Consider the following 27,421-nt stretch of genomic DNA (forward strand, 5'->3'; position numbering starts at 1 on the left):
TAATTTTTTTGTTACGATACATTTTTCTTTCGATCACGTTTACAAATATAAAAACAACTATAAACGTACGTGGGGCGTGTTCCCTACCGACCTAGTAGTACTGAATCGGATAAATCACTAAGTAGCCGCTAGTTATATTAATGCTAACGAGAAAAAATATTTACAATGTGAGTAAGGAAGTGCATATTGACACTTCTGCACGGTACCACCAACAAGAAAAAGCTAGAAGTACACCGTTATGTTACGTAATTATGCTAGATCTGTGTTCATTTTCCTGAACCGCCCTACCCTTACAGCCTATCGATGTACATTACGAAGACTAACACATTTCATTTGTCTTATGAAAAAGAATACGTTCGATATTAATGTGACTCAAAGCATCATATTTTTTTCGGCAAGAGAAGCACATTTCTACATTTTGCTACGAAAAGAAGGAATCGTATTATATCATCCACTAGGAAAACTAATGTGATTTAAAAAAAAAAAAAAAAAAGGTAGCATATTTTCCTTGTAGCGATAAAAAGTCATTTGCCACAAAAACCAACACATTTAGTTAACAATACAATGTATTAGTTTCTCTTGGGAAAATCCAAATATCCTACTATTTGTAACAAAAGATGAAATGTGCTCTTTTTCTTGCATGCTATGTTACTTTTAGTAAGACAAGTGAAATATGCTATTCTTTTGTAACGCACACCGCTATTTCCTGCTCGAGTACCCAACTATAAAATCCTCTTCCTCCGTTTTTACTTACTCTTTGTTCAAGCTTACCGCTAATAAATAGATACGATAAATATAACGAACTTGACAATCGTCGACCTGGCGTCGCGTACCGGAGAAAGTAATTCGTAAAAGTGCCAAGTGTTACCAATATATGCATCGAGTTGAACCTTTCGATGCGTGTGAAACGTTTTCACGTGATCCACGCCAATCCACGCCTCTCGATCTACGATCGCACCACGTGTTTCCACGGGCATACGTGCGCATAGCTTTCCACGGAATCAAGTCGTAGGACGCGTTAGATTTGAATCGATTCTCACACTTACGACAGGGAATGCAAATAGAAAGTTCGTTCAGTCCGAGTAGAATGTCTCTGTGCGGCGAGCCACGCCAATGAAAGTATGCTACAGTTCTCCATAGAAGGCACCGGATTAATCTCTCAGTCCGGGCACGCTTGCAAAATTTGCCATAATCATTGCAAAACGATGATTTTGTTCCTGATATGTAACTGATCTCGCTCGTAATCAAATTGAATTCCAATATTTTAGGAATTGAATGCCGCTAACTGCAGGTGCTGACGGAAATAGTATGATGAACAGGGTGAAAGTCGGACGAGAATTTGGAATTTTATAGAAACGCGGATAGAACACTGACGTTATACGTAATCTTCGAATAGGCCTGCGGATGTTTATGCAAATTCGTATCTTTATGAATAGAACGTAAATGTAGGTACAGAAAGATTTGTCTTGTATTTTAAATATTATACTTTTATATATTTTGTATAATTTGGTATGTTATATACATTCTGTATAGTTTTGCATACTAAAATCTTCCGTAAATGCATAAATATCCGTAGCTTAATTAAGAGTATTAAGTTAACACTGGTTTTTAAACGTAGTCAATTTTAGTCAAATTAGTTTGTACTACAATAGAATTAACACGAACTCTTATTATACGAATTCCATTAACATACGATCAAAAGCTTGGAGTTACTTTCCCAGTTGTAATTCTGATATGCATTTGAAATTAGTATTACACATATCGATAAATATTCTCTCTCTACTTTGATCAATCCTTAACTGAAAACATTTTCAAAGTACTAAAATTTTAGGTTTGTTTTAAATTCTCAAATTCTACGTGACACCTAGTGATTCCAAATTTTTGTTCGCTGTGTAAATAAACTACCCATATTTTGACAAGTTCGTACTATATCAGGGAATTTCAGTTCAAATAAAATATTCCTACTGTAATACTTTTCATAAATTAATATCTCAGGTACATACATCAAATGCCAATTCGATTGATATCGAAAATATAAAAAGAAAAAAAAAACAATTTTTTCCTCTGGTATAAATAATGACACGTGATCAATAAATCGCGGTTTGGTTTGATTTTGTAATTAATTCATCGTCGACTTTTTACGTATTTCCTATGAGTCATTTCCCTGGGAAACGCTGTCTCTAAGTGATTAAACTTAGCGCCGTTATTACGACAGCAAATGTTTATCCGGTTCGATCATACAGATCGGTGTTCTATAATGAAATCAGCGAGTACGTAGGTCGGAATTCTATTCAAAATGATCGTGTGCACACGATGAATAATTCTGGTCACGACGTCTGGAATCTGTGCGGTGTAGCATGTTACCGTACGAATTGACGCGGCACGGCGCGGCGGCGAGAAATTGCTATGGTAATGTGTTTAGTGTGCGTGAGTATTGCGTCAGGTCATTGACTTTCACTCTCTAAAGATAGTCGTTCTAGACTACGAAAAAGTACTTCCGATGTTGATCTCGAAATTGGTTTCATATCTTTGCAGAAATTCTGCTATTAGAATAACAAATTATCGTTAAATTGATATTTACTATCGACGTTGTATGTAATGTTAGTCATTATCTGCTTGGGTGTTAGAATTTGCATCGTTATGAAATAAACAAATTTTGAGTAACCAGAATTGGAAAATTCGTATTTTAACGAAAGTGAAGTTTTGTGCAAGTTAGAACGAGAGTAAAATTGTAAGGTCTCCGTGTACGGAATGTTAGAATGTTATATGTTAATTTTGAATACTAGTTCTATCACAGATTGAGTCTCTAATGTCGATGTTCAGTGAAGTACCTTGGTCGATATCGTCAATGTTGTGCGTTTATGTAAAAATTCTGTTATTTCGCCGTTAACGTCTAGCGCGAGAAGAGCTTTGACACTCGTGTTTTATGCACGTGCTACTTTTTGTACAGAATTCTTTCGTTTCAGAAGCATAGTGAATTTAGCAAAATTTAGTACACATACATTATATAATTGCAATTACTGTGTTAGAAATAAATAAATAATGTTTTCAAATTTCGCTACATTTTGAACGCCACAAAGCATTAATATAAATTATTTAAAAGGACGATAAATTCTCTTGTCAGTTATGAATATTAATAAATATTCAATATACTCAATCATTCCTATACATTAAAAAATCCTAAAATTATACAATGTATGCACCAAATATTATAGCAAAAGATTTCAGTGAAAGTTAATAAACCATCAAGGTCGTAATAAGAAAAGAAATTGCCACAACTCAACTAGTAATAAAAAGTAAAACACGACGTAAGTAATAATTTCTACACACAACCTACAATATCCTACGTATAAAAACAAACCAGATTATTCGATTAATTGCTATGTCGTAAAAAAAGTCGTGATTGCCCCTCGATAACCTTGAACGAAACATTGGGTATCGTGCACGATCGATTAAATCCCGGATACGCACGCGCCAGGCCCACTGACAGCACCATCTCGTTATTAAAGTGCCGCGGGTGGTCCGAACACGTAATCGGATAGTATAAAAAGTTGAGAATGGGTACCCTATAAAGAATTTAAAAAAAAGACTCGCAGGCTAGATGGAATCAGTAACGAGAGGCCCGAAGATAGTGATCGAGCTGACCTACGGAGAGAGGTGCACTGGCAGCGCTGGAGGACCTCGCAGGGGCGACGTAGTAGAACGATTGTGGTTGCGTCTGAGACTCGAGCAGCTGAAGCCTATGCGACTGAGCGGATTGTTGTTGTTGTTGCTGTTGTTGCTGCTGTTGCTGACGTCTTTGTTGTTGAGCGTAGAGCTGCTGTGATTGTTGCAGCAGTTGGGCTTGCTGCTTCCTGTACAGTACTTCCTGGGGTTGGCTGATAGCTGCTGCGGGGGCGGATTGAGCCGACTGGGTTGCCGGTTGCTTATAAAGCGGGGACTGACGCTGGGGCTGCTGGGGCTGAAGCTGCTGCAGCTGCTGGAGTCCAAGGTAGGACTGGGGCTGGGCTACGAACGGTTGGAGTTTGTGACTTAGGGTGAAGTCACCCACGGTTTGGGGTAGCGTTTGATAAAGTTGGGTATTGTACTGACCGGTAGCGGGATCGTAAACGAGCTCCGACTGGTAGATGGGGTCGGCGGCGGAGGCGGTGATCGGCGATTGACCGGCTAATTTTACTTTCGATGGTTGGGACGATGGTTGAACGGGCTTAGGGCTGGCTACGCCGACGGTGTTCACGTAACGCTCGAGCTCGGCGGCAAAGTCAAGGTGAGATGTGCTAGATGCGGTCGTGCTGCGCAGATTAGGCGATACAGTGACAGCCGAGGGACGGGTGTACGCTAATGCTGGACGCTCGGTGCTACTAGGGGACACATATTGGGCAGCGACTTGTGCAACGTGGGGTCGGGGAGTGATTGCGACCGATTGCGGCTTTGGGTGACGGGCGACTGGGCGGCGAGTCGTCGTTTCGAGGGTTTGATACGCTGTCGATGATACTGTAGGCTGGGCACGGAGAATGGGCGATGCTGTGCTCTGATATTGGGTCGTCGAGGAAGCTAATCTGTAGAGAGCAGGACTGGCCGTGGGCGATGGCTCGTAAAGAGCTGTCGACGGTGTGACTTGAACGTAGGTCGGCTGTTGAGCCGTTCTGTAAGCATTTGGTCTTAACTGCGATGGCTTAACGAGGTCTTCATCGCCCAACTCTTGACTAGCATCGTCGTCTAATTGATATTGCGTTTGAAAGATCGTCGTGGGTGCTCGCGTGGTAGGTTGTTGATATGCTGGCCTCGATGATACTGGTCTTGGTATTGGTCTCACGGATGGATAGTTAGCTGGTCCAGAGATATCGTCTTCTTCTTGCTTGTCGGCAAGATCGTCTTCGTCATCCTTTGGTGCATTTGGATCGCAAGGATTGCCGGATACGTAGGTGAACTCTCTTTTATTACCATCAGGATCGATGTAACCGTATTTACCGCGCACTACGCAATCGGTTCCACGAGTTTCCTCCTTGAACGAACCATCGGCTGCCTCGTAGCCGAAAGTGAAAGATCCGTCGTCGTTGACCTTGTTGTAATTGCGAATGGTCTGGACTGGTGGTGGCTTGGATGAGTGCAGAGCGTCCTTCGAACGTGGCGAAGGAAGGGCACGAGTACGTGGTTGGTAGACTGCTGGGTTATAATCGTCTTCAGCCGCCTGACTGTCGTCTTCTTCGTAATAAACTTGCGGTTCTGCAATACGAGGCCGGATCTCCACTCGCTTTGCTTCTATTAGCAGCAGAAGGCATAATGGGATTACCTGGAAATCCAAATTACATTAGTTAGTGTAATCGTTATGTATACTGTCTCATTTATAACTTTAAAGTAATAATAACTAAACTACAATAACTATGAGATATATGAAATGTGCAAAAGATATTGACGAATCGAATTCCTTGCGTAATGTCGCAAAGAAAGTTTTGAAGAACTTTCAACACTATTTCAAATCCCAAAAAATGCACGAAGCAAAAAGGCATAGATCGACGTTCAGTTATCATGCAAACTATACTGCAGGCAAACATGATTTTAAATTTAGTTTAATCTTCTTAACACAATTTTGGTAAAGAAACTGAGATATTCAAACAGGCATGTCATATGTTATAATTTAATATTATTACAACAGTCTTAGAGATCAGGATATCGTTAATATCTCTTTTTATCAAAAATGTTTGCAAACCACTTATAAATCAAACCTCTTTCTGCCACGAATCTTACATAGGTATTTTCATTTTACGAACGCATACAAATCTTCGCTTGATCATAATTTTTCTAATTACCATTAAAACAGCGCACGTAATATCATACTCGTTCGTTATAAGCAACATGCTATCAGTCTATTAATATAATCGTCTCTGTTCCAGTCGGCAATTACTCTAATAGATACGCGTTACGAAAAGACGTTTCTAAGTAGTATAAGACGACAAGTAGAAAGGGACGTTATACGGCAGACAGGCCGCTAGAAGCAAATGCAGGATTTGATCGCGGTAGAGGAGGAAAACTTTTATCACGTCACGCTAGTCGTAATCAAAATTGTTGGATTAGAATGTCGGCAGACCAGGCCGTTATTCTAGTTTCCAAGCACGAAACCGGATCTGCATCGGGGTACGGTTTATAGTCAATAGGAAGCAGAAGATGGCGAAGAGAGAGTGAGTTTCGCGGATCGGTGAACTCGAGTACGCGCGAATGGTATGTGCAGCAAAATTCCTTATCGCTCGCTCGAACCAGCCCGACGTTACCGAACCATTTGCCATGTGCCGAGCAGCCCAGGAAGAAAAGTACTATGGCGAGCTCCATGCAATGTTATGGTATATGGAATTACCATTCGTCCACGCGATTTACCGTATTATGAGGTAGAATATACAGAAACGTTGCTTTATTATGGAAAGTAGTGGAATCGTTCGTGGACGTTGGAATTTCATATGCTGATCGTTGTCACTGGAAAATTCTCTTTACTCCCTTTTAGTTTCCTTCATTGCTGGACGGTTTAAAATGGAAATGTTGTTTCACAGATGTCTATTTTTACTGATTCTTTGCCTGTATTTTATCATAAGTTGTCAACGTTGATATTTAAGCCTTCGTAGTATTCTTAAAATTCCATTTCGTTCATCTTAATTTTGTTTAATATTCTAGACTCTCAAAAATTCAGAAAACGTTTCTAGTTTGTTGTTCAACAGATTTTTAACTTTATCATAGCGTAGCTCGAAAGAGACTCGAACAAGCTATCTAATATATCTGGCACTATAAATTTTATATTTTAAATTTCATCATATATAACAGAGTTAATGATGTTTGTTTCTTGTAAGAAGTTGAAAATATGTACCTTTTTTTTATATTTGATAGCAGAAATGCGAAAAATCATGATGATATAGAGGTAATAATTTTCGAAATGGTTGATTCTGAATTCTTCGTCATTATATTATACTATCAAAGAATCTTATTACATGCAATAAAGATAGTTTGAAGATTATAGATCACTAGAAGATAGTTCACTAATGCCCAAATTAGGTGTAATACCTTTTGTGTAACTTTTATACGATGAACGTGCGTGTGACATGTAATGAATTTCTTTATATCTTCTGTAAAAGCTTATTATGTGCGTACATTAAGGTCAATTTCTTTGACATAATCAATTGTGCGGAAACATCGTGTCGATAATGATATAGAAACAGCGATAGTTGATTTGGGTCGACGCGACCGGTAGGAAACAGATTCGACAGAATTTCAGGCGTTTCTGCTCGTGAGAAATCACGTTCTTGTAAAATATGGAAAGCTTTGATTTATTGCATAACGTTGTCTTGCATTCGCTATACAGTAATTCAAGAAAGCAGATAGCGGTTCGTACAACACGTTGTCGGAGGCGGGTTGAAAGATGGAAACGTGGGCAAAGATATCCACAAAGACAGTAGATTTAAAAATATAAGCGAATAACCGCGCATTCTATGGACACAGTGCAGTAAAAGCATGAATAAAATTAAAATTAATGCGACTATCCAGAAAAAGGTACACGTATTCATATTTATTTTATCACAAGGTATTTTGAAACACTTAAAACTTGTATCGGATGAATGGTTTTTAAATGCAATGACCAGTATATTGGTATTAATAATTTCAGACATTTCTGTAACAGGTGTGTGGTAACTGGACGATTATGAATACCTAAATCAACAACTAGTTTTCTTGAATAAAAACAGGAAAGGTTTGGAGCAAAGTGATCGTATTACTTTACAAGTCTTTAAAATACGCGTTTAACATTTTCCCACAGACATTCGTAATATTGCAATTAAAATACCAAAACGAGAAACATGTTTCAAACAATAAAAACTCTGCAATCGCGTCATTGCGATGCTAAAGGCGTAATAAAATAAGAAAGCCTTGAAACGTTCCGTCAAACGATTTCTACGACACAAAATACTTGTTTGAAAGAATTTGGAACGCTGACGAAACACAAAACGACCAGGATAAATTGCTAATCCCCTCGAGGGAAACTAATAATAATCTCGATTCTCTTCCCGTCACGTTTCTGCATTCTCATTTCCATGTCGTCTACCGATACGTGGTTCGGTTTCCTTGTAATACTTTTCACCCGTAACTGATTCATCATCGAGAGAATTTTCCTATTATGAGGAGGATTTCCCATGCGCGTTGAGCTGACCGTACGTCCTTATGACAAGACGTGGTCTCGACTTCCGGTAGAACCACTCGGTGGGAACCGCCCCAGCTCATACGTGTTACGTAATTTTTACTACTCGGTTGACCCGAATACGGGGCGAGGCAGGATTATAGCAGCGCAGCGTGGTTACCGTGAGAGATTCAGATTCAGAGCGTCGTAACTCGCCTCTGTTTCGCTACACCATCGCTTCTGGATCTCCTTGAACCGAACCGAGAGCAAATGCTCGCACAAAACAGCCGCACCACGCCTCGCGACGACCCACAGGAAACGCTCGATACACCACTGTCACTTTTAAACGCTCGTTCGCTTGTACACGAAATGCGCCTAACCTACGGCGATTTTCGCGACATTCTCTTTTAGATGCTATAGCAGCGGGCTTCGCCTCTCAACGGGTGGCGCATTAATTAAATTGTATCCGCCAAAGAAGGTGATCAGTTTGTCAGATATATTTCATTCCACATCGATTAGCTGTCATGGATATCATGGTTTCAGTTATTCTGCTGATCCAAATAAGAGAAATAAAAAAAAAAGATTTCTTATCAGTGAATTTGGCAATAGCCAGTAGTAGAATGAAAGAAAAAAAGTAATGATCGATAAGGTGGCGTCAGTCTGAAGTTACACATTTGAATTAATTCTAATAATTGAATTAATTCTTAGTATGATATATATATATATATATATATATATATATATATATATATATATCATATATACTAAGATATACTACTAATATATATATATATACTAATATATATATATATACTAAGAATGCACATAAAGCAGTTAATGGATCAAGTAGATCTTAAGATATCGTAGAAGTCATGTCAAAAAACATGCTTTTGAGAAAATCGTTTAAACAATCTTCTCTCGTCTTTCAAACAGACATAACATCAACAAAAATAATTTTTTAAGTTTAGATATAGGGTTTCACAGATGTATTTCTAAAATCGTATTTTTTTTAAATACGTGAAATGAAGGTGCCTTCTTAATATGCATTTTTCAATGATGATTTGTGAAAAGGAATTTCATCTCAACTGTTGATTAATGAATAAGCTTCAAGTTGAAGAGTTATAAAAATTAGTGCTTTGATCTTGGAATACGATTGGATATAAAATACATTGATTTCTTTTTGAATTCTTCCTTTTCTTCAGAAAATTACGAAAAATAACATTCGAGTGCCCCTTTTTCATAGCTTTTCAAACTAAGCATCGATTGAATAATATTAGTAGAAAAACTGACCAACCATCATTTCGACAGGAAACCACGAACTTTTTACACGCGGCATTTTGTAAACGCTATACTTGTTTACATTACCACCATGTCTCTCCTTGTTATGATAATTACACTCTGTTTGCTTGAACTCAATTTCTACGTTGAAACTGCTGCACGATCATCTACAGGAAGTGTTGTCGTTTCAACTATCACTTTCAATGGTTATATAGACTTCACAACGCCAGTAACTAGAATTTCTATCGTTTTTAATTATCGTATCAAATCCAACGTCTTTTCTCTCTTCTTGTTTTATCCTTTCTATCACAGCGGTATATAATTTTCTCTTTAAAAGTAATTTCCCACTAGAATGCATTTTTATTGTTATTTATTGTTTTCTACGAACGTTAATCATACAACAGACATCTGTATACAATGTAGCTAAATTTCGAACGATCATAATCGGAACGACATATTAAATTAAGAAACCAACATTAACTATTGATGTGTATATTTTATGTATGATTATGTTTTATTGAACATAGAGCACGGATTTCTAATATGTACGTGCTCTACGTATCAAGTTTCCATTACGTAGAAACGTATCAGCGTATAAAATTACGCGATGCCTTGTTTTGGCATGTTGCGGTATGTAGAACCGGTGTAGAACCGACATAAGAGAAAATTCTTGCATAAAAACGCGTTACACGCCTTCGTGGAGCTCATAGAAAGTGATGTCGGTTTAATTATCTCCTTTGATATTTATGCATACCAGGAAGGTTACGTTTTTCAGATAACACACTCGAAAGAAAGTTGTTTCTTTGTTAACTTGAACGTTTGCTATTTCATCTTGTTTCGTGACGCTACAAGTTATTAATTATATTTGCACGAAGGCAACCAGGCAATTTGCTTAACAATCTAGCGATATTTATTGCACTATTCCGTATTGTAGTTACTCTTACGCATGTTGTACATTCTAATGCAGAGTTAGGTAACTTCGTTGAGTAATTTTGTAGTTTAAATAAAATTAAGTTTGCAAATAGTATTTTATAGTAAAATCATTATAGTTTTATCAAACACTTCATTGTTTTTCGTTATCATCATTTCAACATTTTACGTTTCTTTTTTAATATCTTTTACTTCAAGCAAATATCAGATAATATCATCATGTAATCTTTAATACTTCAACATTTTTAAAACAATTCTTCATCATAATCTGATATTCTAGTATCACATTATCTACAAAATTTTCAAGTGATCTCGTTCTTATTCTTCTCTCAAACTTTCAAATTCCATCGAGCTACGAGTCCACGTCATTTCCTTTTTTAACTCCAGCATCGCACAAAACAAAATATAGAGGACAAAACAGAGTGAAGTTCAAGCAAATCGAACGACACAGATCCTTTCTTCGGATCAACGAAATCGTCCTATTTTCACTTTCCTGCAGTTAAGGTTCAGAACACACAACCACAAAATTATTGCAGCATGAAATTACTGGAACCTTGTCCGTTCGAACGTGACCTAGTAAAATTTTACTATCGAATATCGGCGATTTAAACAAACTAACAAGAATAGAGACAGTGAAATATCGGACATTTCTCGAAACATTTGAACAGGATGGAATTGCGTGTCGACGACGACGACGACAACGACAACGACAACGACAACGACGACAACGACGACAACGACGACAACGACGACAACGACGACAACGACGACAACGACGACAACGACGACAACGACGACAACGACGACAACGACGACAACGACGACAACGACGACAACGACGACAACGACGACAACGACGACAACGACGACAACGACGACAACGACGACAACGACGACAACGACGACAACGACGACAACGACGACAACGACGACAACGACGACAACGACGACAACGACGACAACGACGACAACGACGACAACGACGACAACGACGACAACGACGACAACGACGACAACGACGACAACGACGACAACGACGACAACGACGACAACGACGACAACGACGACAACGACGACAACGACGACAACGACGACAACGACGACAACGACGACAACGACGACAACGACGACAACGACGACAACGACGACAACGACGACAACGACGACAACGACGACAACGACGACAACGACGACAACGACGACAACGACGACAACGACGACAACGACGACAACGACGACAACGACGACAACGACGACAACGACGACAACGACGACAACGACAACGACGACAACGACAACGACAACGACAACGACAACGACAACAACGACAACGACGACAACGACGACGATAACATCGGTGTCGATGACTCGGTGATCGGCGGTGATCCAGCGACCGAAGGAATATTCGAGACGCAGTTGGCACACAGCTCGTCCTTGAGACAGGGAGGTACGTCGTTACGGGACTTTCGAACGATACGGTATGCACCATGCTCTCTTGGGCGTGCGCCGATTAATTTCCAGTCGACCCGTGATAAAATGCGGTTATTCTTTCCTTGCGTTCATAAACCCTGCGAACGTGCTCCCCACCAAACCAAATCCACACAGTCGATGTACACGTGTGATAAATGGTGTCTTTCGCAAGATCGCGTCAGGGAGAAAATCGAAGGTTACCTTCGACTGATCTGGTGAAGCTCTGCTTGGTCACGGACCTGGTTATGCAGCAAAGAGACTTTTATGTAACGCAGAATTTGCGGTTGCACGATAATTTTGTGGCAATGGTATTTAAGAATACTTTGATTTGGACGGTGCATATATCGTGGGGTAAATGTGTGTGTGTGTCGCGTGTATGAAAGGTCATGTGTGAGAGAAAAAGTTGAATACAAAAGATAAGCTTGGAAGAGCGATGGTGATGTGTGAATTAAGATTTCTCAATAACGATGTTGAAACAAACATAAATTTAGGAATTTAAGGTGAAATTAAGATATGAAATAGTACGTCAACGTGATAAATGGTGTTGCGATTCTATTCAAATGACAGAAAATTATTCGTTATCTTTTTCAGACCTATGCTTTCTTTTACAACAGTAAATTCTGCTTTAAGCTGACTGTTTCTTAACAAGCTAGCCAACTAGAAAATAGCACATAGTATATTATAAAATAAAAATACATTTATAGCAAGATATAAAAAAAATGTTTTACAAATTATTGAAATCCAAAAGTAATGATAATAATAACTTAAAATTATTTTTGAATTAATTTGTATTAATTTATATTAAGGCACCAAGCGTATTTCATTTCATTTATAATAAAATATCTAAATTATTATTACAAGTTTTCAATAATTTAATAATACATTCAATGATATACGTGTATGTTACTATAAGAAAAGATTGAAATTTCCGTCCTATGTGCTATTTTTGAACAAATATATATGAAACACATAAGCAAGTTTTATTAAAAGTTGATACAATGCATTTCACTTTTCCTTCGTCCAAGACTATAATTTCCCACGACCATTTTCCTCTTGTAGGATAGTTAATTACAGTTCACAAATCACAAATAGACTAACGCGAATTAAATTTTCTCGCTGTAATTTGTCGGAAGGCGGCGATTATATTGTAAAAGGATCTATACTTTTCCAAGAATCAATTTAGAAGTACCTACTCTTAGGAAACACTTACTGTTGAGATTTCTCGCTCCACTAAACGTAGAACGCTTTTTTAAAAGAAAATCTTATATAGATGACATATATGTCTAATATAGGTCTAATAAATGATGCAAAGCTCGTGAAGCTAAATCTTCAAGTTCTTTATAATTAGTCCACTTAGTTCTTTGAGGTGAATCTTTTTTAGTTAAACATGACAATATACTAGTTCTACGGAATATAACACTCAAATTGAAAAAAAGACAGAAATATGTGGAGCTGAAATCTGAAAGTATGGAATCATTTATCAAATCGTATTTATGTATATTGAATCGTCTGCTAATTGTATGACTAATTAGGAATGAATGCTGCAGATATTAATTGTAACAGCCATGCTTCGTAATAAATCAAATTTATAATTCCATAAAAAATTATAAATTTCTACATATTGATAAAACTCACGTACGATTATCATAAATTCACTAAAGTATTCAGAAACTTATAGTCAATACATCATTCAGACAAGATTAATTATCCATTAAAATTACAATTATTTATTTAAGTAACGTACGATAATTAGAAAATTATTCTAATGTGTTTCTAATCTCTCTTTTTAATTTGCCTTCAAATGTCTAAATAAAATATTATCCGCACAAAGAGTTCAAGAAACTTCAAAAAATGTTAATACCCTGGAACTAAGCAACTCCATATTGAAACGTTTACGTAGAAACAGAAACGATCGAAGCTAGAAAATTAGAGAGAAAGGCTGTTGGAATATGAAGCTAAATAGCCAAGGGTGACCTAATTTTTCATCGATCGTTTTCATTATCGAGTTAATCATCGGTCAGGACTTGATTAAAGTCACACGAAATCAGGAGAGCTCGATACGTCATCGTTATTATCAAGATTGAAGCTGGCTGTATCTTGTGGCCTCGGTCACTGACAGGGTGTACGCTAGCGAATACTAGTGTATAGTCTAATGACTCTGTATCTGGTCTGGAAAATCGTGACGCGGAGGCAGGCCTCTATATAATCAGCGCTAGAACATGCCAGTCACATACAGTGAGAGGTACGAACACATTCGGTCGGTCTGGTTGGAGGCAATTGGTCCTGGTCTACCACGCCTTGTCTGAGCCCCCTAGCTCTGGCTTTCCAGAGAAAGGAAGAACAGCATTACCTTCGCGTAAACCTGTCTTATTTTAAAATACTCCTACGAAAGCGAACGTTATAGCTAAGCTACAACGTAGATATTTGTAGTTTGCCGGTTAGCTGTCGTCTCTTAAGATATGAAGATATGAGACAAAATGATGTTAATAGAAGGAAAGATCGTTGCGATCGCTTGGAGGAATGAAATTCTTGGGTTTCGCAATAGTTTGAAGGAAATGCCAAGGTTACCATATTCGAAAAAAGTGGAAAGGAATTGAGAAAACACGAGAAAAGAGAAGAAAACATGAGGTCACATAAGAAAACATAAGAAAACATGAGAAAACGTAAAACATAAAACGACGTATAATCCGGGTAAATTAATTCAGATATGTTTATAATGTTCCTAAAATGATACTTGCAAAATAGTTTTATTATCTTTTGTGTCTTGTCTAACGTTGAAAAAGAATCTCAAGTGTGAACAAAATGTGAAAATATTCAAATTGATATACAAGATTTGTCGCTTCAGTTTCATGTATACCTTTCTGAAACATTACAAATCTTGTTAAAACATTACACGTTGTTTGATAAAATAAGAGTAAAATTGGAACATAAATATTCCAGGACCGCAACAGATTGAGGTTTCAAGTCTCTGTTCATATTTCTGTCATTTTGCTGATAATCACGCCCGAAATTAGTATTAATTCAAACTTCTGACTGCGTTTACGATTTCGTTCTATCGTAGTCTGAACAGACAAGGATAAAGTCATGGAAACATTGTGTTTCGATAGTCGAACGACAGTCGTCGAACTACATATATCTCAGCTACTAGGAATTATCTAACGTCATCATGTAAATGATTTAATTAGTTGCACGATGATTTCATTCACTATTAGTCGACAAGGCATTAAATAGAATGTATTCGCCGGTTGTTTACCACTCGCAATAGAAAACGTCACTCAACGTGCATAGTCTATCGTCTCAAGTCGGCCGATTTCTAATCGTTGAATGATTCAAAAGTATTTACATTTGCATAGCCAGTGATCTATAAGTATTCAATGATTATATCTCAATTTGTACGTCACTTTTCCTTCGAAGTAACGAATAATGAAACATAATATTGTTCTCTTGAAAAAAATGAGAAAAGGTTTGTTGGTTTTAAGAGAAGATAAATTTGTGTTTCATGTTTTATGAAATCCATCTTACAATTTCATGAAAATTCCAAGTTTAATGTTGCTGTCAGAGGTGTTGGTACAGTTAGGGTTGTCTTGATTTCTACCAATGGACGTACAGAAAGAGAAAGAATGTGGTATTGGTTAGATAGATCGGTTCTAAACTACTCTTTCGAAAGTAAAAGTTAGTTCCTTGAGGAAGGTAGTAGCTGGAAGCAGTGTTCTTATTTACTGCAATCGCTTCAATTTATTTTTGTACCACCCGCTTTGCAGCATAAGACGAAAGATATATTGTTCGGAATATTACATACTTTCTTCTTGTATCATTGTTGTTAAAGTACGCGCCTAGGAATCAAGAGATGTCCGTATTTCCTTGGAGAATCAAGAACTAAGATCGAGACACATAATCTGATAATAAGATGATAATCTGATACAAGTACAATGAACTGCCAAATCTCTTTGGTTGAAGTATAACTTAATTCTATTTCTGACAGTAGCATGAAGAGTTTTTAAACATAAATATTTCTATACAAATGCAAAATATATTACAGAAAAAGGATATTATTTTATTAATTACAAAATAGAAAATAATAGGTCTTGTGTTTTTTTTTTTGCAGTTATCTCTGCAGCATCGATTGGTCTATGTTTTACTTCATAAAAATATGCTCAGTAGTGTATTGTTTCTCGCGTTTCATTATATGGATAATGGATTTATTGAAATTAATAAAGAGAAGAATGATATAAATAAAGTAAGAAGTGATTGCAATGTTTCTATACAATTGTACGATACTTTCTCTTATTAGCACTATTCATTAGTATAGAATACTACTTGTTAGTATTTTAAAAAATGGTACGCTTTCATTTTCGTCTTGAAAAGAGAAAGTATCATTTTTAATTAATATCGAAAATGATATGACTTCGATAAAATTAATTAATTTTAGAATCTTCTAAACAGTATGAACGTAACTAAGGAAATCTTCGAAGAATATTCAGCGAATTAATTAAAGAAAAAGACATTGTTCCATCGTATATCAAACAGAAACGGTAGAATATGGCATAACGTTATTGTGTGATTGTAATCTGTGGAGGATGTTACCTTCGCGATTATCATTTCCTGGATCGATAGTATCGTGATAATCTTAGGCATCAATTCTGAAACAACAGGTTGACAATGACGTAGACGACGGTACCAAGGAATGGTCGCTTTCACGGTGAAGGTAAGCCGTTGTTTTTAGAAAAAAAAATCTGTTAACCGGTCACATTTTCAGAATTGCATTCTTCGTCATACTGAGTCTCTAAATATATCTAGTATGTAACGTAGTGACTAGCAGTATACGTAACGCGTATCTGATCTGGATCCAGCCAGCGGAGCCTTGCTTTTGATTATATTGCGTTTCTAAGGAGGAAGTAGTTAAAATGTCTCGAGCACACTTTCTTCGCCCGTATTTCCGTAGCGGAAGCTGGGCACACGATCGATGATTCGTTTTTAGATTAATCTACTACCTGCTGGCGTGTTCTAATTAGCCGACTGATGTGGTGAATGGTCGCTGGGTTATGTCAGAATCGTGTTAATCGTAATGGAAATTGGTAACGAATGATAGAAGCGTTCGAGGAAAGTGGATAAATTATAAGGTTTATTAATAAGGTAATAACAAGGCAATGAAGGTAATAAGACGTTTGTGAATATAAATAAATGTGGGAAATGTTGAAATTAGAGAAGGAGACAAAGTCTCATTTCGTTAAAAGATTCGAAGATTTTAGAATTTTACAAAATCCTCTAGAATTTATAAAATTTGTTAAAATGCATCAAACTTTAATAGACTTTATCAGAATTTGCAGGGATTTACTGAAATTCTTTAGAATTCCACACAATTTGCTGCAATTTGCTAAAGTTTGTTAGAATTCGCCAAAATTTGTCAAAACAAAGGAAGTATTCAGTGTTTCTTGTATGGAGTCATTTTAGCAAATAGTTATATGCAAAAAACGAAATAAATTCAAGAAATTGCGTTTAAGAATAACATACAGTCCAGTAAAAAAAATGCACAGCATTACAATGTTTAACGATTATGCCCTGAATCAATTTTTATTTTAAACGTTTATACACGTTTCCGTGTACGAATATTTACTAATGGTAATAGGATTTCCATATCCTTTTACCTCTCAAAGGAAAATTAATGCGTGAGTGAGCATAGAATTCGACCTTGCTGATCCAGTTTCTTCTCATGTACTTGGAACGCACTGAATCATTGTTAAATAGTCATTATGTTTATGTACGCTAACAGACGATTAAGCAAAATAACGAATAATAATCTCGTAAAGTGTTTTTAAAAAGGAATTCACTACAGTGTTACTTTCTGTGTTGCCTACTTCAAGTGATTAAATCTATCTAATAATGAAAGGAATAAATAACCCGCTGATATAATTGAATAACGGTCTGATGCAACTGCGATGACTATGATGCTGTGTTAGATGCTTAGATGAGTCAAAGGCTATGCTTCAAGGTTTCGTTCTGGTTCTGAGGCATGAATAACATTTATACTTCCGTGTAATATTAATTTCTCTCGAGATGAGAGAAACACTACACTGAGAAACGTTTCAATGTTTGAAATCAATGAATGAAAACTTTCAAGTCTTCACCAATTTAATGCGAATGACTCTTCAGAACATAGTTTCCTACATTTAGTATTACTGAAACAATTCTGCAAAGTAGGCAACATCACATTTCTCTTGTTAAAATTTCTCCTCGCTTTTTTCCCTTCGCATGATATCTATCATTTTCATATCCCAAAATCTCTACCAAAATTAGAAAAATGTGAGTCGCTTCAGCCGATATCACAACAAGCCAAATACGCTCCTTGTTATCGTTAAAATTAGCATGACACTCGTGGTTGTCACACACGAGTTGTTCGGACGTATTCAAACAGCTGCCAAAGAAGTTAAGAAAGAAACGACAGGTGAATAGGCCGTGCAGATTTCTCAAGATCCGTGCGTCCGACGGCTCTCGTACGGCTGTCTTCGACGCGAAAGAGGATGCAAGATGACACGCGTAGTCATCCTGTTTCCCGGCAAAACGTATCCGCCGGAAATAAGGAAGATGTGAAAGGTTTTGCGAACGTTAGTCGAATGCTGCGTACGGCGAATTATTCGCGTCGATGCGAATATTCGAAAGTGCAAAAGAGGCGAACGTTCCCTGGCAGAGAACGAAGGCAGGGCAAAGTAAAATGCGCAGAGAAAAAACGTTTAGACTCTAAATATGGTCTCGAGTGGAACAGTGAGAGTGAACGTGACTCGTTTCGTATGGGCGTTGAGAACGCAGCCATTGGTATGCAACACTGCTATGCCCTTGTCTTATGAACTGTGTCGTCCACAGAATTACTCTGCCACTCGCTTTTTCCTTCGTTTAACCATTGGAAAGCGAATAGCGTATTGAAAAGCCGCGTTGATTAGTTATTGTTAATCATCGTCGTTCTCATTATGCTGTTTTAGTATTGTGGACCTTTCACTGGCGCCGTTATACTATGTATTTTATATTATACAATAGGGAAGCTTTAACGAACGTGGTACTCGTTTGATTTATTTCCCAAGTACGATTTCTGATTTAATTGGAGGCTTAGTGGGCAAAATTGAACAATCATGAGATACGTGCGTTAAATTAGAAATATTACAGTGTACTCACTACATAGGATTCATTAGAAGAATATCGTAGGAATTGAGATTCACTGAGCAGATGTTAGGATTTTCTACAGCGTCGTAAACTTGTCACAGATTATTGGATAGATAGTGGAATAACATATGTACACTTAGAAATCAGACCTGGGCAAATTCTATTTGAAATTCATATTCATCTCATATCGTTCTTTTCGATACTGTTGTTTGAAAGTATCGATAATCTCGATGCATGTTTTAAATTATTTCAAGTTTGGCGAAAGAAATAATCGTGAAACTGATGCAACAAAAAGAAGCAATAGTCTATACTCTCTATAGTATGAACTGCAAAGAGAAGGGCGGGAACAAAAACCAGACTCTATCTTGGAGATAATTTGAGATAATTTGAGAAAGAAAATAACATGTCATTTGAAATAATATTTCAAATACCTAACGTAATTTCAAATATGCTCAGGTTTGTTAAATGTAACGTATTATGTAAAGTATCTAAATGCAAGTATAATTGGGATTAAGGGAGAGATCGAAGAACAGGTTAATTCCTTTCTCATGAGATCTCAGAAAGAAAAGTAAACGTAAGATTGCAACGTACGTTGATAAAAATAAAACAAATGTGAAAATGGAGTAAAACACTGTACGAGTTGCCTGTTTTGTTATTTTTTCACACGGTTGATACACAAGAATGTGAGGAGAAATGTGCTATAATTGGAGAAAAATTCCTATCTAGCATCGATTAAGGAAGCACTGGAAAATTAGATAGCGCCCGTTGCACGGGCACTTTGTATAGGCGCGTTACGAATCAACGAAGCATGACTACGTTTAACCCTTGCCTTGGATACAATTTCACTCTTTCACAGTTTCCCACACTTCATTTTGTATTTCGTTTCTCACATTTCACCACCGGTAAGACGTGTCAAAAATTTCTCGTGAGTCAGTGCTCCGGCTTCGACGTCGATTCACTGGTAACTGGCGATGCGTATCTTTATGACAGTAAAAAAGTTTACAGAAGTTTCGATGCCAAAGGAAAGCTTGTATCCTGATTTGAAAGGAGAATGGTGTAAGCTTAATCAGTTTTACGACTCATGATATTGAAAATAGTAGCAAATATCAGAGTTCAGACACGTTTTTACGCGTTTGTTAAAAACATATGATTTGTGAACATCGCGTTATGAAGATGGAATTAAAAACCTATCAAGACCGCAGGAAATCGTAAAAGATTATAACGAATATAACGTACATCCAGCCCATTAAGGATTAAGCAATGAAGAGTTGTATAAACAGAAGTTTATTTAAAAAATGTAAATAGTGTAACTTATCAGGTCGTGATTATTAGATCGTTAAAGATGAAACGATCGAATTTTTCATAAAATTTCAAAGAAGAGATTTATAATTACAACGTTAAAACATAGAATTCAATAATATAAATTATTGGAAAAATGTCGTAAATGAAATATTTCGTTAACGCGATGTTAGCCCTTAATAACGTTAAATAAACTTTTATTTCACACATTTTCATTATTTCGTTCTTGTTAAGAACACTCACGTTATCTACTACGTTCTCTTAATTTAATCGAATTTAATTCTTATCCAAAAAGATAATAACGCTATTTATCGCTCTTTCACGCTTTCGTAATACTATTTTCGAATCACTCATAATTTCATAGCCTAATAAAACACCTCTAACAATTAATAATTTTCGTTCTGATAACCCTCAGCGATTTTTGCAGCCAAATTCGTGAAAGTTTCGGGGGAGTTAGATGTACTTCATTTAACGCCTAATTAAACCACGAGTCTGGTCGAAGTTTGATGGCTAGACGCAAGATTGAGAAAGTTTACGGTTAGACTGTTAATTAAGGGAATTTGTTATCGCCATACGTTTCTTATGAATACATCGTGCCATATATAATGAACCAAAGTTCCTGCGAGCTTCGGTGTGATACTTTTCGAACAGCCGATTCTTCCTGCACTGAAATATTTTCGCTCTCACTTTTTCTTCGGTCTGGCTGTCTAATGAGCCTGTTCCTGCGAAGGCGTACAAAAACGGGAAAGTCTGTGCTAAAATACCGTTTACTGGAAACTGTTACCGTCTCCGTTTCGCGTCACACCGATACACCGGCGCTTGCCATCGTCTTACAGCTTTCCGACATCCACCAAACTTTCAACATTATTTATTTGTCCTATTTTGTTGAACTTTTAGGTTATTCATCGGTGTTCTTCCCTAATTTCATTAAACACCAACGAATTAGCCTGAATCGTGTCTACGAGAGTTGATCGTAGTGTCCTCCTTACTTGACCATTTCGAAACTGAAGAAAACTAAAGTTTTATCATTTTCTTTCTACCATTTCTGTCTTTCCTCGTTCAATTTAAGATATTTAGTCATTATTTCATAACAGCTTATATAATTATTATATATACAGCTATTCAAAAGAAAGGCAGCATTTGTAGAACGTGTGATATACATTTTGAAATTTTTTCTAGCATTATAATGAAACCTGACTATGATGATTATATTCGTACAATTTAAAAATATTTATCACAAGCATATACTTTGCGAAAATCACTAAACATATTTGAATGGTCGATTATTCGTTATATTTAGTAAGCCACTATTCATATTGTATACTGACTTTTTAATTAACTTTATTTATATACTAGCAATAAATATTTTTTAATTGCTACATACATTTCTGGATTTGCTTGAAATTTTATTAATGTAGAATGCGAGATTTTAATCTTCCACGATAATTGATGAACGTCATGCTTTTGGTGTTTTGAGATCAATCGTTTGCCATACGTCACGTTTCAGTTCCAATACAATTTCAAAAAGTTTCGTATAACACACGTAATATATTCATAAGAATTCTTTTCTGATAAATGTTCGAGTACTGTCATCAGCTACGATCTTGAAAAACGAACAGATGCTAAATAGGACATTTGACTAGGGACAACAACATAGGTAACAAATGTTACTAATCTAATTGTAGAATTTCATTAGATCAACGGTTATTTTCTTTCCTGTTGTGCAACGAGAAAAACGATCGTAAACCGGCTTTTAACAACGACCGATTTGCAGCGGACAAGACGACGCTTTTGCCAGTTGTTCGAAGGAAGAATTCGTGTCGTGAGTCGTAGAGAGCGAGCAGCCAACGCTGATGACTGTTTATATCCGAGGAAAGCAACCGAGATTTACCCCTGTATTTGTACGTATTAGCCTCGCTTTCGCAATTTATCGATGGCCAGTTTCTCCGTCATCGGTTTCTACGGAACCAAATCTAGGTCTTGGTGTGACGGGAGAGACAACAGTGGCTCAAAATCGATGGATGGCTGTTATGACACGCGCGTTTCCTTCGCGAACGATGATGTAGTCTCAGGGCGGTGTTTCGTTCGTGAGTCGTTCGAGCTGACTTTCGTTTCGTTATGTCTTCTTATGTTAATGAGAATCTATAATAAGAATGCTTTCGATGGTGGGCGTGTATAAAGTATGTTAAAAAATGTAGAGATCGATTATTAATTACCGTGAAGTTGTGCAAATTTATGGGAATATTGCGGTGCGATGTAATTGGACGTTTTGTTGAAAATGGGAGCCTAGCTTTTTCAGTGGTTTTTAATTACCTTCCTCTTTCACAAGGAAAAACTGTGTAGCTGTATCATAAAAAATGTTCTAGAATGTAAATTTCTGTTGCGAGTGGCTTTCGTAAAGCGGTAAAGGTAATTATAAAATTGCAGAGGCGCATAGGTTTTAAGCGTGAAAAATGTTCTCTGTCACGTGGATTTTATGTATCTTTAGAAATTTCATGGTTCGAACGCTTCGGTAATTATTCTTATTCAACTGGCGCTAAATTTATTAGTTTTGCTAATGATGTATAATAGAACTACACTTCGTATTATTACAGTAGCGATTTAAGGAATTTCGTTGCGGCTAGAGAGAAAATTTTATCCCACCTACTTACTGAACTGATCTACATAAAAAATCTTTCTTAAATATTTTACACGTGTTTAAAAGAAATTGAAAAAAATTATGCAGAAAGTTCATATTCTTATATTATTTGGTAGAAAGTCACTGGTAGTATTTTATAATCGTGGAATAGAAAACAAGAAGTTTCACTCTTATGGTAACATGCTTCCATGATTTATAGTTATGATTATATGTTCGGTTCGCTAAAGATGCAATAGATGATTAATCTCGAAAATCAGTTCACACGGGATAGCGATCTTTGAAGTTTTAACGAGGTTTATATAATCCCTTAAAGTAGGAATTAAAGCACAAAATGAGTAAAAGTTTAGAATATATGTGTTCCTTCGCGTGATCCATAATAATATTGTACGTATACATATATGGTACTATCGATTTGACGATGATAAAGAATTAAATTTCCCAGAAGCTGAGTAAAAAGAGTGCATGAAATATTTATAACTTGTAACAGCCAGCTTATTTCGATCGCGCACGTCTACTGTTATTTATGATCGGCCAAACTGAGTAAAACGAAAGTGAAAAGCGTATCGATAGGTTTTCACCGTAGAAATCAATCTATTAAACAATAGCGATACTGTAGCTACATTGAAGACAAAAAGCATGGATATATATCGTGATCTAAAGTGAATCTGACATTTAAACGATTTGACGTTCTATATTTTAAAAATTGCTTCACAGAAATCTGTACCATGCTATATACTATTTAGTTGCAATTAAGAATCGAATTCTCATAAAATATTAGCATAGTAGGAGTATATTAAATATAGCAGGCACTCATAAAATACTAGATTTGGCAAGCAAATAAATACGAATATTTTGTTCGTAGAATTCGCATAAAACATATACTTCTTAGTTCTAAATTAGTATTATTATGTTATAAAATTAGGTGTTCGTAAAACTAATGATATTCGAAGTACAAACACAAAGTGATTTTATTTAGATTTTCCGAGATGCTTGTACGCAACGGTTTACTTTATAATAATTGCTAGTTCATAACTGTGTGCTTTGTTCCATTTGCTTGTATTATTGTTGGTGAAGTGGTACTTAACGATACTGATTAGATTCACGACAATGAGATTAAATAGTAGTTTAGTAACGAAAAAATTTGTAAAATGACAGGTTCGACGCTAAATTGGTGAAAGTAGCTATAATAAAACTCGGCAGTCTGGCAGACAGCTGATCTTGGATCAGTTAGTCTCTTGTTTTCTTTAATACTGTTTCTAACAACTTCGAGTAAGTTGAAAGTGTGTGAAAAAATTAGTGTTCCGTTTTTGGTAATAAAATAACCTTGTAAACAAATTAATCACAAATCTGGAAATTCTAGTAGGAGTAGTTCAAGTTACATGTTAAGTATTTAGAATACAACAGCATTTTCTAATAGCCTATGATTGTAATACATAGAATTTAGTCAGTAAACAATAAATAAATTTGTCTATAATTAATCAGTTTACGCATAATAAGATCATCTATAAGTATTTAAATAAGTATACGATAGTAACATTTTTCCCAACGCAAAAGTAATCGTATATGAAGACCGAATACCAGAAATGAATTTCAAGCAATAATATTTCTTCTCGTTCGAAGAAACGTTACGGAGAAAAGAAGGTGAAATTGGAAAGTGTTTTACACTGATTTTTCGTACAATTAATTGTTCGATCGCACGGAAGAGGTTCACGATCGGAAACCAGAGTTGATGGAAGTTCTCACAGGAACGAAGAAAGAAGGAACTCTTCTCTTCCTATATAAGAAAAGCGCTTTCCTTAATTACAATTAATTTTCTATAAATAGTAACGCACGAATGCAAGAAACTTTACAATCTTGTAACACTATCTTTGCTCTGTGTACACGACGTTCTGTCATATTAGATAGAAAAAGAATGACTAATGAATGATTAAAGTCATCTGTAAAAGGTGAAGCGAATATAATCATCATTTTTCTTTCCTTCGTGTCATAGAAATATTAATGAAGTTTTTTGATTTCGAAGGATAGCATGTTTCAACCTATTTAGAGTTGCGAATTCTTTTCAATTGAGTTCATAACTACGTGAAATGACGAGTGATAATAACGCAAGAAACAGTCAGGTATAATGAGGGTAATTTCATGAAGTACCTAGGTGAAATTGAAATAGGTGTGAAAAGCGAGGTTTCCTTTGAAGAAAAAATAACCTGCATGTATCACGTGTAAATACATAAGTACGAAGAACATGTACTTGTTCCTACGAGGTCTTTAATTTATTATTGTTTCGCCAAAGTATATTGTAACATAGATTATTCTCCGGTACATGACTGTCTGCAACCACTGTGAGAAAAGTTCAGGCATTTTTCATTCTATAAAAATTCTATGAATCTTAATTATTCTGTGAACCGAGAAAGTATAATATGATAATGATAGAAAACCCAATACGTAATTTATAATTCAGGAATATCAAATAATCGATTTAACGATATTCAAACGAATCACTTTTGGTCAACATGTTTATATTTATATTTAAAGAAACAGAATTACTGAGTAATAATTTTTCCAAAATTTGTGAAATTAAAGAAGATATGTAATAAAACGGAATGTAAAGAAAACAAAGTAAAAGGTTAAAACAAAGTAATTAAAAGCGATGTTACAAATAATACATAGCAATTTCTCAACAAAATCGTACGTTCACGTGGTAATATATCCATCGGCAATGATCAGTTTCGTATCAGATTGCAATTAGTCTTCTTCCTTTCAGTACACGCCAATTTTGAGAAGAGTAATCGTAATATCGCAATCACTTGTTCTCTAATGCATTGATCACTCAACGGTACTCCTTACATGGGGGCGAAAGTCTGTCGAAAGTATTCGAAGCACATTCTGTTGCGTAACTTTTGACAGAAACTAACACTACAAATTTAGAGCAAACACGACGGCGGCATTGAAATCAGTGGCCAACGTAACAGCATCAAAGGTTACGTTGTCAGAATGTGACTAAACTAATTATTTTTCAAAATACACACACGTAGCACACACTTTATTGTGATTTCTTCTACTATTTCTAGAGACCTTGAAATTTTTCACTGTTAGTTGTACTATGATAATCACAAATACAAAAATTGTTAAAAATTATATACGAGGAAATTCATTATATTTGTACACTACACAAAACGATTATAATTGTTAAAAATCAAATACATGAACAGATTCTGAAGCAAACAAAATCATCTATCTATCAAAACAATTAAAAAATTACGATTATACACCTTTTATACGAATGTAAAAGATATCAGCTTCTAGATCTCTACATGGACTAGATAGAAACGATCATTAACTATCTAAAAGAGACCTTTTTTGCAGAATCTAATTGAAAGAACAAATTGACAAAGGCCAATTAAACCAAAATCGTCCGTAATGACTCAGAAGTTGGTGTAACGTGAAACTCAAATTGAAAGAAGACTCCATCTAAACAATTGTATCTCTTGAATATTATCTTCAGAACAAGTTATATTAACCGCATTCTTCAGGATAAGAATACATCCCTTTTAACCGATTTATACACATCCTTTCAAATGATAGATTGGAAAGTAGCTAATTTTATTATATTATGCAACATTCACACCACTGTTCACTCTACCTAATATTCCTTAGAGTTGGTTGGTAGCCATTTATCGAGAAATAGCTAACGATACGAAGCTTCAATGAACACATTCAATGCAGATCTCAGGTCAAAGAAGAAAATGAAATTATTTTAAGACGTATCAGGAAGAAGTCTAGTCATACGCAAGTTAAATACAAACAATTTCATTCATATCCTACGTTTGTTTCACCGTAAGAAAAGACCAACTAGTTACCTTGATCAACGCGCAAGGTATGTACCAGCAATGTGTCACACGCCCAGTTGATCAAGTCGATGTACACTGTCAATGAAACACCACTGGGACACGTATCGAGCCAGTACATCGGAGGCAACCCCGTGTCAAAGCTCGCGGTAGTAAGAGATGAAGAGATAGCAGAGAAACTATGTAAGTCGTTGTATGTACATACCAAAGATATAATCCTCATGGTGCACGCGTCGTAAACGAGGAGGGTACAAGTAGTCGAGGAACGATCCTACGAGAGTTTCACTGAGAGAGTGCAGTCGTATAGTACGGAGCTCGGTCCTTTATAACCTATACGAACGGTTTTGCTTATAGTGGGGGCTTGCACGGCTAGTAACCGCGTCCTCTTGGACAACGGCGTGAAACAGCCGCAAATTAGATTCTCCAGAGGCCGGGCGACGGCATGGCCATTGCCAAACCACAACGCCACGGGGCCTGACATTGCCAAATTGTATGGGAGTACGTGAACGTAACGTTGCATTATGTGAACGTGCGTGGACACGCGCGGGCGCGAAACGCGTCCGCCTCAGCAAAATATAGGTCGTGCGAGCAAGTCGCGCCGATCGAGAAGAGTGTTTTATAAACGCGAATCGATAATGATCTTCTGTGTTTGCCGGGATG

General features: G+C 36.4%; 2 protein-coding genes across 4 annotated transcripts in view; one reads left to right on the plus strand and one right to left on the minus strand.

Annotated features, from left to right (window-relative positions):
* On the minus strand, positions 1-27,106 carry LOC126868056 (transcription factor SPT20 homolog). 2 transcript variants are annotated; one of them, XM_050623217.1, is made up of 3 exons: positions 26,967-27,106; positions 4,093-5,293; positions 1-4,008 (listed from the first exon to the last, which is right to left on the minus strand). In XM_050623217.1, exons 1-3 carry the CDS (start codon positions 26,982-26,984, stop codon positions 3,608-3,610), a joined length of 1,620 nt encoding a protein of 539 aa, XP_050479174.1. In that variant the 5' UTR covers positions 26,985-27,106; the 3' UTR covers positions 1-3,607. The 2 variants fall into 2 exon arrangements, with proteins under 2 accessions (XP_050479174.1, XP_050479173.1); XM_050623216.1 differs by having other exon boundaries at positions 1-5,293; positions 26,967-27,105.
* LOC126868055 (uncharacterized protein DDB_G0271670-like) overlaps positions 1-27,421 on the plus strand; it is a 173,014-nt gene that overhangs the window by 3,238 nt on the left and 142,355 nt on the right. The window lies entirely within an intron of this gene.

Source organism: Bombus huntii, chromosome 7 (genome assembly GCF_024542735.1).
Source record: "Bombus huntii isolate Logan2020A chromosome 7, iyBomHunt1.1, whole genome shotgun sequence".
Lineage (NCBI taxonomy): Eukaryota > Metazoa > Arthropoda > Insecta > Hymenoptera > Apidae > Bombus > Bombus huntii.